At 40.9% G+C, this 12,568-nt stretch overlaps 1 protein-coding gene across 10 annotated transcripts in view; it reads left to right on the forward strand.

Annotated features, from left to right (window-relative positions):
* SHLD1 (shieldin complex subunit 1) overlaps nucleotides 1-12,568 on the forward strand; it is a 120,666-nt gene that overhangs the window by 25,586 nt on the left and 82,512 nt on the right. For 3 of the 10 annotated variants that reach the window (XM_059133899.1, XM_059133900.1, XM_059133898.1), the window contains one exon: nucleotides 3,827-4,032. Coding sequence is in view for 4 of the 10 variants with exons in the window: in XM_059133901.1 (XP_058989884.1) it covers nucleotides 4,223-4,269 (47 nt within the window). In the remaining 6 variants the exon portion in view is untranslated. The other 7 variants (XM_059133903.1, XM_059133904.1, XM_059133901.1 and 4 more) reach the window with 6 other exon arrangements.

Genomic DNA, 12,568 nt, shown 5'->3' on the forward strand with positions numbered 1-12,568 from the left:
TTCACGGATCTTCCAGTCTAGTCTGGAAGCTTATAGTCTGTGGGATTTTTTTCCCCTTGGTTATCTACTTATTGTTTAATTATGGTTTTATAATATTATATGAATGAAAAACAGTAAGATGTTTTGACACTCATCAGATACTCAACCCTTGAACTTTTGTAAGGTTTGTTTTTCTTTTTTTCTTTCTTTCTTCCCCCCCCCCCCATAAGGTTTTCTTTCTTTTTTCTTAAAGCTACAGCCCCAGATGGCTGAGTAACTGGATCAAGGTTCAGAATGACAAAGACAGATAATGTAACTGCAAACAACATCAACCTCCTTTGAAAGAGCTATTTTGGTCTTTCACCTAAAGTGACTTCTTTGTGCTGAAAGAGATTTTGGCAGCAGCTAGCTCAGCTGATGGCAGAAAAATCAACCATGAAATATAAAGGTTTTATAAGATTGTGACATGACCCCATTTTCACAGCCATTATATAATCAATGGCAAAACAGCAGGGGAACAAAAGTAATTTATACCTTAATTTTGGAATGCAATAAAATCTCTACTTTGCTGTCTCTAAATTTACAGTCCCTATTTTGTTTTGATGATGACTTCAATTAATTTTTATCTCTTATGCACTAACCAACTGAAAGTGGTAAGAAAAGATGGTCAGAGGCATGCTATGTGGCAAAGAAAAGTCACTCGAGGCTTCAGAAATTTGCTCCAGGAAGTCCACTAGGAAGATAAAACCTCTCAGGGAAAGGCCACAGGAGAGTAGATAAGAATTAGTTTATAAGCAAATAAACTTGTTTTTCAAAGAAAGAGTGACAGTGGCAAAAGTTTTCAGTGTTTATCTCACTGATTAGCAGGTCAGGAAGAAGTTACTTTTTAAAAAAATTTTATTTATATATTTATTTGAGAGAGAGAATGCATGTGAGCTTAAGCAGGAAGGAGGCAGAGGGAGAGGGAGAGAGAATCTCAAGCAGACCTCGCTCCATCCCCTTACCCCAACTCCCGGAGCACAGAGGCCTATACCTGGCTTGATCCCATGTCCCTGAGATCATGACCTGAGCCAAAACCAAGAGCCAGCTGCTTAGCAGACTGAACCACACAGGGGCCTCAAGAAGTTATGTTTTTGAGACATTTTGGATGGATTGAGTTGGATGATAGTAGGGAATGGGGGACACCTGGGAGGCGACTTATCCATTATGCATATAAAATTCCTAGTCAGTCAGAAAAGCACACAACTCCTGATCTCAGGGTTGTGAATACAAGCCCCCACATTGAGGTTATATTGCTTAATTAAATACAACTTTTTATAAAAATTTTTTAAATTTTGAAAATGCTTTCTGAGCACTTACACTTACTGGGTACTTACTTATGTCACTGGGCTGGGATCTGGACTACAAGTAAGTATGAGATAGACATGGTCCTTGTCCTCAAAGTCATTCCAGTTAGTGGGAAAAACTGAAAGGACAAAGGAATTTATTAAATGGAGGAACACGGGGATTCCTGGAAGGGACTATGAACTCACATTTGGAAAGTCAGAGGTTTTCTGGAGGAATTCCTTAAAGCTGAGATCTGAAGTATGAGAAAGACCAAAGAAGAATGTCCCTAAGGAAGGGAATTGTGTAAGTAAAAAAGCTCAGAGGCAAAAGAGAGCAAGTATGGCATATTTAAGGAAATGAAAATAATGTAGAGGTGGAAGGTTGGGGGACAGTGATAAGAGATAAGGCCTAGGGGTCCTCTAAGTCTACTTAAGAAATTTGAGATTTAGCCTGAGAGTCAAGGAGGGGTGTACTCAATCTTCATTAAAAAAAAAAAAAAAAAAAAAAAACAAGGGGTGCCTGGGTGGCATCCTGGTTGGTTGGTTGACCAACTGCCTTCAGCTCAGGTCATGATCCTCGAGTCCCAGGATGGAGCCCCACACCACATGAGGCTCCTGGCTCAGTGGAGGGTCTGCTTCTCCCTCTGACCTTCCCCCTCTGATGTTGCTCTCTCTCATTCTCTCTTTCTCTAATATAAATAAAACCTTAAAAACAAAACAAAACAAAAGAACAACTGGCTGCCGGAGAGTTGGAAAACTGTTGTCATCGGGATGGCAGATAATGGTGAGCTGTATTCAGATAATGGTGAGCTGTATTCAGAAAGTTGCTGTAAGGATGGAGAGAATGAAGAGATAGTCAATAGATCTTTAAGAGAAAGAATCAGCAGGGGAGGATTTGATTATGGATGGATACAGGACAAGCTGACAAAGGAGGAGAAAAAGTTTCTGACTGAAGAGTCCAACTTAACTGAGACAGGAGACACTGGGATAGGAGTAGGTTGATTGAAAGGTGGGGGAATGTTGAGTTAAAGGTGGCTGGAGGATGCGTTGATTTGACCCCCAGGAGACTAGGCTTAGTGGCTTGGGAATAAATAGCATTAATGGGAGAAGAGAAGATTCAAGACTGTATCTTGAGAAAGGCCCAAAATGAAGAGAAAGAAGAGCTTGTAAAAGAGATTTATATGGATTTTTTTGAGAGGGAAGAGAAAAACCAGAAGGAGGTAGTATCAAGGAAACCCAGAGACAAGAGGGATTGATCAAGTGTTCAATGCCATTGAAAACCAGGCAGAAATATCAGACTCTAACTGAGGGACATTCTACAAAATAATTGACATTTTAAAATGTCAACACCAAGATATAAAAAGAAAGATTGAGAAATGGAGTTTAAAGGAGACCAAAAAATCTATGAAAACTGATAATGCAATGCATGATCTGAGATTTCCTTTTGCTGTATTTTCTATCATTTTTAATGGTTATATAATAATCCATGTAATTAAGTTCATTCCATTATATTTGAGTTAGTCATTTTATGAAACGAACAGGAAAGTAATTTAGTATTATTCCAGACTTTCTCCGGTCACAATCTATGTTACTTTATTTTTTTTTTTAATATTTTCAAAATTTATTTGACAAAGGTAGAGAGAGAGAGAACACACAAGCAGGAGGAGCAATAGAGGGAGAAAGAGAGAGCAGACTCCCTGCTGAGCAGGGAGCCCAATTCAGGGCTGGATTCCAGGACCCTGGGATCACAGCGTTGGCTGAAGGCAGACAGTTAAACATCTGAGCCACCATGCGTCCCTCTATGTTACTTTAGAAGGATGTTTTGTTAGATTCTTTACACCAAAAAAAGTGAAAAGTTAATTTATACATTTTGATTACCAGTGCTGGAAGAGAAAATGAAATTTACAGCTGTTGTGTTAGGTTTGTCTGAATATGTTTTTACTTCTGATTTTATCTTTACATTTGCCTTAAAATTTGGCCTATGGTTGACCAAACCTCAGGCAGCATTATTTAAAATATTCATCTCAAGTGAAGTACTCCCTAATTTATGGGCTTCTATCCTAAGACAGGCAGCTGTAGGAGGATATGAATGTAAAGGACTGGTTCAAGAAGGTGGTGAAATGGAACAGTAACCTCAGTCTCCTTTCTGTGGTTCTGCAATTCTGGCAGTTGAGTAGGGCTAAGCTGCATGCAACATACTAAAATACTTTCATTGTCTTTGATTAGTTTCTCTCTATACTTTATGTTGTTGTTTTTTTTTTTTAAGATTTTATTTATTTATTTGACGGAGTGAGATCATAAGTAGGCAGAGAGGCAGGGAGAGAGAGGGGGTAAACAGGCTCCCCGCCAAGCAGGGACTCAATCCCAAGACCCTGAGATCATGACCTGAGCCAAAGGCAGAGGCTTAACCCACTGGGCCACCTAGGCGCCCCGACACTTTGTTTTTTTAAAACGTAAACATTTATATTTTTCAAATTTAAATTAATTTTTTTTTTCTTGTTCCCTTTCGTGTCCACCAAAAGCATTTATCTGTAAACTTTTAGAAATTGCCCAGACTGTCAAATGCGCAAAACTTCCCTGGCTGGGCGAGTGCCCTCAGTCAAGATGGCTGCGGTACGTTCCATCGCCCTTGCTTGCCCTCAGCAAACGTGGCTACAGCGACTTCCTTTTCCCACAACAAATATGGCGCCTCCGCTTCCGGATTTCGGTGCGCTGCTCTTGCGGGATGGTGAGTGTAATGGGGACTTTGCAATTTTTCTCAATCCGTTGTCTCCGTGGACTGTGGCGTGACCTGGAATTGGGAGTAGGCAGGGGGTCTGGGCAACGCATCAGATCGTTCTCTCATAATTGGGAAGTTACGGAGGCTTCTCCTGGCACGCTTCCAGTTTCCCGGTGCCCCTCCTTCTCCCCACCAACACATGGCCTCCGTAGCCACATCTTTGGGGAAATCCCCCAAATTTTGCAGGTAGTGTGACCGGATGCCCTTCCGTTCCTCTTCTTCTTTTTTAAAAATCAGCTTTTTATTTTTATATAATTGTTTATTTAGGAAAACATCTTTTTAAAGATATAATTCACATTCCATAAAATTCATCTGTTTAAAATGTCAGATTCCGTGGCTTTTCATAGATTCCAGGATTGTACAGCCGTCGCCACGATCTAATTTTAGAACATTTTTATCACCCATTAGCGGTCTCCATTCACCATGACATTTCAGTCTTAGTACTAGTCTACTGTCTGTAGATTTGTCAGTTTGGAATTTGATATAAATAGAATCGTTCAACGTGTGGTTAAAAGATAAATTGAGGCATGTTTAAAATTCTAAGTTAATTTGTGCAAGAAGCGATTGGAATTGGGCAGTATCCAATCCAGCAGGTAGAAAGGGCGTTCTCAGGAGCTGAACAAAATGAAAGACTTAGAGGCAGAAGCCAGCAGGAAGAAGGAAGTAATACTAGGCCAAAAAAAGCAGGTTATTGCAAGGTTACATCTCTGTAGGGAATGGCAAGGACCTTTCTGGCAGATTACCTAACTAGACGGCTCCTGATTGGTTGTGGAATTTAGCACAAGTGATACCATTTTGGATCTGTTGTCTTGTTTTTTAACACTAGCTCCTCATCACTAAGTATAGTATTGTCAAAGTGTGTCCTTGCGGCATGTGTTAGAACTTGATTTTTTTTTTATAAAGCTGAAAAATACTCCATGTGTGCCTAGAACACATTTTATTCATTCATTCATCAGCTGATGGACATTTGGATTGTTTCCACTTACGGTTTATTATGGATAAAGCTGCTGTGAACATTGGTGTAAAGTTTATGTGAACATGTATTTTTATTTCTCTTGAGCATATGCCTAGGAGTGGAAATGTCAGGTTAGAGTGTAACCCTGTTTAATCTTTTGAAGCACTACTGAACTGTTTTTCCAAAGAGCCAGTGACTTTGTATGTGGATATCCAGTTGTCTCGGTGTTGAAAAGACTGTCCTTTCCTTTTCCTGTGAAATTGTTTTTGGCACCCTGTGGAAAATCAATGGACCATAACTGTCAGGTTTTACTTCTGGACTCAGAGTTCGATTTCATTGATCTATATGTCCATTCTTATGCCAGTACTACACAGTCTTGATTATTGTGGCTTTTTAGTAAGTTTTGAAATAAAAAAGTATGAATCCAACAACTTTGTTCTTTTTCAAGATTGTTTTAGCTATTCTGGGTCCCTTGCATTTCTGCATGAATTTTTAAATACTTTTGTCAGTGTCTGCAAAAAAAAAAAAAAAAAAAGTTAACTGAGATGCAGCTAAGAAGAATTACATTGATCTGTAGATCGATTTGAGCCATATTGCTATCTTAAAAGATTGTCTTCTAATCTCTGGAAAGACATCCATTTGTTTAGATTTTTAATTTCTTTGAACTTTTTAAAAAAGGTGGGACTTGAATTTATAACCCCCAGATCAAGTGTCAAATGCTCCACCCGCTGAACCAGGCAGACATCCCTTTTTCAACATTTTTTTGTTTTGTTTTCACTGTACATGCCTTGCACATTTTTATTAATTATATTCCTAAGTATTTTATTGTGGTTGATGCTATTGTAAATGGAATTATGTTCTTAATTTTAGGATTGTTTATTGCTAGTGTAAAATCATTTGCGTGTACTTTTATTATATTGATCTTGTATCCAGCAATCTTGTTTAACTTCTTTAATGGTTCTACTAATTTTTAAAGAGGATTCCTTGGGATTTTCGGTCCGCAAGATCACATCTTCTGCTAATAGAAGTAATTTTACTTCTCTCTTTTATGAACATCTTTATTTCCTTCTCTTGCTTCATTGTGCTAGCAATAACCTACAATGTAAAGTTGAATAGAAGTGATCAGAGCAGGCATAATTACCTTGTTCCTATATCAGTTCCCTAGGGTGAAAACATTTAGTGTTTTACCACAAAGTTTGATGCTAGCTATGCATTGTTTGAAAAAAATTTATCAGATTGAAGAAGTTCCTTACTATTTCTAGTTTTTTTTAGTATTTTGATCATGAAAGAGTATTTGACTTTATCAAATGCTCTCTGTGTCTGTGTGTGTTGTGGTTTTTGTCCTTTATTCTAACTAGTGTAGTACATTGATTTTCAGGTGTTAAAACAACTTTGAATTCCTAGAGTAAGTTCCACTTGTCATGGAGTATTATCCTTTTTATATTTTGCTGGGTTTGGTTTGCTTCTTTTCTGCCAAGGATTTTTGTGTCTCTATTCATAATATCGGTATTTAGTTTGGGGTGATACTTTGTCTTGTTTTGGTGTCAGGCTAATACTGGACTTAGAGTAAATTGGAATGTGTTCTCTCCTCTTCCATTTTTTAGAAGAGTTATCTAGGTGAGAGAAGTGTTAAGTGTAGTGGGAGGAAGTGGGGCCTATTGGAGAACCTGAAGGAAAGCCATTATGCTTGAAGCCTGGAAAGCAGTGGAGGTTGGAGGATTTGGCTAGATAGAAATTTCTAGGTGGTGATTAATGTCTCAAAGGAGGAAAGAAGAGAGAGCCTTGGGCTAAACACAGAGGAAGTCCAGTTGGGGATGGAAGATGAGCCACAGAGCAGGCAGGAAGGAACAAAGGCAAAGAGGTAGGAGGGCAGTCAGGGGAATGGCTCCCTGAACAGTGAACAAAGGATAGCAGAGTTTCTAGAAGTCAGATGCTGGAGGGGAGGGCAGGTGTCAAAGATTTCCTTTTCACTTTTCTTTCTTTCTTGACAACTTTTAATGTTGATATCATTTTTTAAAAAATAGTGTGTATATTTATTTTATTTAAATTCAATTAATTAATATATAGTATATTATTAGTTTCAGAGGTAGAGTTCAGTGATTCATCAGTCTCATATAATACCCAGTGTTCATTACATCACATGCCCTCCTTAATGTTCATCACCCAGTTACCCTATTCCCCACTCCCTTCCCCTCTAGCAACCCTCAGTTTGTTTCCTATGATTAAGAGTCCTATGATTAATATTACAGTTTGTCTCCCTCACTGATTTCTTCTTGTTTTATTTTTCCTTCCCCTCCCCTATGATCCTGTTCATTTCTTAAGTTCCACATTTGAATGAGATCATATGATAATTGTCTCTCTCTGATTGACTTATTTCACAAAGCATCCTACCCTCTAGTTCCATCCGTGTCATTGCAAATGGTAAGATTTCATTCCTTTTGATGATTTAGTAGTATTCCAGTGTGTGTGCATGCACATAATACACACACACACACACACACACACCACATTTTCTTTATCCATTTATCTGTTGATGGACATTTGGACTCTTCCCATAGTTTGGCTGTTGTGGACATTGCTTCTGTGAACATTGGGATACAGTTGTCCCTTTGGATCACTACACTTCTATCTTTGGGGTAAATACCCAGTAGTGCAATTGCTAGGTTGTAGGGTAGCTCTATTTTCAACCTTCTGAGGAACTTCCATACTTTTTTCCAGAGTGGCTGTACCAGCTTACATTCCCATCATGATGTTGATATGATTTTATACCTTCAAAAACTTGCAAGACTAGTACAAAGAACTCCCAAATAACCTTTTCCTGATTCACCTATTGTCTACACTTGCCCCATCCATTTTATTTATCATTCTCTATCATACATACATACACACACACACACACACAGAACTATTTGAGAGTATTTTGCTCACATTAAGTCCCCCTACCAATGAATATTTGGGTGGCATTTCCAAAGAACAAGGACATTGTCTTACATACTGGGTTTTGTTGAAAACGGGAGTGATATGGGCATGTTGAAATATCCAAGGGAGGGTCCAGTGGAAGAGAAGTGAGAGAAGGAGTTGTGATCACTGAAGGCTTGTTGAAGGGTCCAGAGAGTGGGATTTAAGGTACAGGTGGAGGTGTCAGACTGCCACGGGAGGGATGGCTCTCTGTTGTGAAGAAAGGTGAAGCAGTAGGCAGATGTGGGATCTTTGTTCTGTTTGATAGGGGAGTGGAAGAAGTTCCTCTCTGCTGGATTCTGTTTCCTTTGTCAATGAGGAAGTGAGCGGATCTACTGAAAAGAGCAGGGAGGTGTGTGAGAGGTGGGAAAGGTCTGAGTTGAAGAGGGTTGGAGAAAACATGAGACTCAAGGAGAGGGGAAGAGGGAGTTATGGGATGAGGATCTCGAGATTCATGTGGCTAGAGGGCCCATTTCAGGCTGATGCTCATTCATTTTGGGTGAGCCAGCTTGTCCTAGCACTGGAAAGTGGGTAGATAAGTTGAGTGGGTAGACAGGCTGGAGTTTTGCCAAAGGAATGTGATTAAAGGATAGAATGGTTAGGGGAAGGGAAGTTTAGGGTACTAAGAAGATAATGGACCATAGAAGATACTGGACAAGGATGAAAGAAGCAAGATGGCTACTGAATGGGAACTAGAAGGGTAAATGGATGGGAGGTAGGCTGGGAAGATAGGAGCCTGTAAATTGTCTTTTAATTTTTACAGTTTCACTTATTGGAGCTAGACATTATTGAACAGGCATTCTTTACGAGGTATTTTATGTGCATCCATTTCATGTAACTATGACAACCACATGAGGTAATGAGCTTAGTCATCATTTTTTTAAATTTAATTTAAATTTTTTACAGATTTTATTCATTTATTTGACAGAAAGAGACACACTGAGAGAGGGAACACAAGCAGAGGGAGTGGGAGAGGGAGAAGCAGGCTTCCTGTCAAGCAGAGAGCCTGATGTGGGGCTCAGTCCCAGGACCCCGGAATCATGACCTGAGCCGAAGGCGGAGGCTTAACAAATGAGTCACCCAGGCACCCCAAGTAATTTTTTTTTTTAAAGATTCTTTCTTTTTTTCTCTCTTTCTTCCTTCCTTCCTTCCTTCCTTCCTTTCTTTCTTTCTTTCTTTCGAGAGACTGCACATGGGTATGTGTAAGTGAAGGGAATGGAGGAGAAAGAGAGAGAGAATCTTTTTTTTTTTTTTAAGACTTATTTATTTATTTGACAGACAGAGATCACAAGCAGGCAGAGAGGCAGACAGAGAGAGAGGAGGAAGCAGGCTCTCCGAGGAGCAGAGAGCCCGATGCGGGGCTCGATCCCAGGACCCTGGGACCATGACCCGAGCTGAAAGCAGAGGCCTTAACCCACTGAGCCAACCAGGCGCCCCGAGAGAGAGAATCTTAAGCAGGCTCCACAGCCAGCACAGAGCCCAACACGGAGCTTGATCTCATGACCCTGAGATCATGACCTGAGCTGAAGTCAAGAGTCAGATGTTTAACCGAATGAGCCACGCAGGCACCCCAGGCCATTGTTAGAGATGAAGGTGAGATGACCTGCTCAAGGTGACACAGCTAATAAGTGACAGCGGGGGTTCAAACGTGAGTCTGTCATTCCTGTGCATTTCTGCACCTTTCTGCAGAGCTTCCTGGCTGTGTTCCCTGCTTCGCTTTGACCCTCCTCCGACTCATGCTTCACTTTGCTAACAGTGTGAGCATGTGGAAATGCAAATTGATTGTATCATACCCTAACTCAGAAGCTTTCATTACATTTAAATGGAAATATTTATACAAAGATGAACCCACGGATGAATAGAGAGTTGGGTAGATGGACATTTCTGTGATAAGGAAAATCACAGCAGAATGTTGACTGTGAACTCTGAACAGCTTTAGGGATATTCGTTGGATAATTCCACTTCATGTTTGAAAATTCTCATGTAAAATGTTGGGAGGGAAGAGCCCTGATTGAAATAAGAAATGAAATTAAACAGCTTTTTATATGGGAACCCTGCTGACTTGGACTCGTAGGTCTGAAGAATGCATAGTCATGGAAGATGGCCGTCTTTGCTCGGCAAGCTGGTTTTAAATTTTTTTTTTTTTAAGATTTTATTTATTTATTTGACAGAGAGAAATCACAAGTAGACGGAGAGGCAGGCAGAGAGAGAGAGAGGAAGGGAAACAGGCACCCTGCTGAGCAGAGAGCCCAATGTGGGACTTGATCCCAGGACCCGAGCCAAAGGCAGCGGCTTAACCCACTGAGCCACCCAGGCGCCCCCAAGCTGGTTTTGATGTAGAGAGACTTCTTGTGTCTATGCCTCTCCGGTATTGGGAAAGAATGCTCACATTGTGTAACTATAAAGTGCTTTTAAGAGAGGAAAATAACCTCTTCTGGAGAAGGAAGTGGAGCCACCTATTAAAATTTTAGGACAAAGATAATCATTGTGGGGCGCCTGAGTGGCTCAGTCGGTTGAGTGTCTGCCTTCCTCTCAGGTCATGATCCCAGGGCTTGGGATCCCAAGCCCTGCTCAGTGGGGAGCCTGCTTCTCCCTCTGCCCGCCTCCCCCGCTTGTGCTTTCTCTCTCTCGAATAGATAAATATTTTTAAAAAAAGATAATCATTGCATTCTACTTGTGATTGCAGGCAACAGAGAGGGTCTCATGTGTCCCTCATACTTGCTTCATTCTGTGCAAACTCAGAGTTCCAGATGTTTCACAGTCACAGGTTCTGACTTTGTAAGAAACAGGATTCTGTCTTTCAGTAGGCTTGCTTTTTTCTTTTTTCTGTTTGCATTCGAATGCCCAGTTTGGAACGTATTTGACATTTAATACAGGTGATTCTAAAAGAAAAGATAGGTGTCCCATCAATGTGCTGTTTGTTTTCAGGAAGGATTCCTTTTGTTTGTATCAGTAATGGCACTCTTGCTTGATGGGCAATTTCAAGGCTCCTCTTCAGGCAGGCAGGTTATACTGCTGTCCTTCACTGACCCATTTTTTTCCCTTCCAAGAGCTTCTAGAACAGTGTTTGGTAACATGAGGGGCGAAGGAGGAGACACAGATGCCTGTGGCAGAGATGTTTGCTGAAAACTTCAGGCGTGGTTGACTAATATAACTTGTGAAAAGACACAATGTTCTTGCTTCTTTGGGAACCTTGATCCCTCTGCTTCTTTCAGAAGCAATCAGCTGCTATCTTGGCTTGCTCTCTGCCTGAGCGAATGTCCACAACAACATGTGACTGGGTGTCCTCAAACAAGAAGAATCTTGCCAGGCCTCTCTGCTGATTTGTTTTTATACACCTCTGTCTTTGCCTGATCAGGTGGTACTTTGAGCTGTGCAGAGACGCAGGAGGCTGGGGGGTCTTGGAGCTGGGTTCATCCTGGCTTGATATTTTCTGGATGAATTTCTTGGGCAAGTTAACTCTACTTCTCTCTGTGTCTGACTCTTAACTCTAAATAAGGGCAGTATAGAATTACCTGCTTCGTAGGGCTGTTCTAGATAAAGCTCTTAGCACAAGATTGGGTATCCAATACACATTGGATAAATGTTACCTACTCTTACCTAGTGTACTTATTCTGAAATAGCTTGTTTCATTCAAACATATGTCTTTGAGACATTTCCTTTTTTTTTTTTTAAAGATTATTTATTTATTTATTTGACAGAGGGAGAAGCAGGGAGAATGGGAAAGGGAGAAGAAGGCTTTCTGCTGAGCAAGGAGCCCGACACAGGGCTGGATCCCAGGCCCCTGAGACCATGACGTGAGCTGAGGGCAGACGCTTAACTGACTGAGCCACCCAGGCACCCCCTCTCTCCAGTCCCAACTGTCATTTTAAGAGCTGCACCATATTCCATAATTTGGAATACTGTCTCCTCCCGAAGCCATTCCTCCTGTAGTCTTCTCAACTCCATCCATATAATCACCCTGTCATTGAAACTATCACTCCTTGTTGACTCTCAGTTTCACTTTAACCTCGTTATCCATTCAGTTATTACATTCTGCTCTCATTTTAGTTCCTAAATCTGTTATTTACTCTGTCCCCTGCTCCTGATTGCTCTGCTCTGGGTCACATGTTCCTCCTCGTTCACTGGGACCACGGCAGGTGAAGGAATTCCTCTTGCTTCTGAGATGGCTAGCCACTGGGCTGAAACCCTGCAAATGCATCTCCTATCCAGCTGCCAGATCTGCACATCTGACCATGCAGGCCCTCTGCATGGCGCATGGCCACCCATGGCAGTCATGATGTGTGCTGTTGGCTATAATATGATTTATCAGTGACAACAATTTATGAGGCAGAGACTGGCAGAGGAGGACCCCTTATTTTATTTTATTTTATTTTTTAAGGTTTTTGTTTGTTTGTTTTTTAGAGATTTTGTGTATATTTGCAAGAGAGAGAGCGAGCGAGTGCAGGAGCGTTAGGGGAGGGGCAAAGGGCAGGGAGCCTGATGCAGGACTTGATCCCAGGACCCTGGGATCATGACCTAAGCTGAAGGCAGACACATAACCAAGTGACCCACCCAGATGCTCTTATTTTA

Source organism: Mustela lutreola, chromosome 9, assembly GCF_030435805.1.
Source record: "Mustela lutreola isolate mMusLut2 chromosome 9, mMusLut2.pri, whole genome shotgun sequence".
NCBI lineage: Eukaryota > Metazoa > Chordata > Mammalia > Carnivora > Mustelidae > Mustela > Mustela lutreola.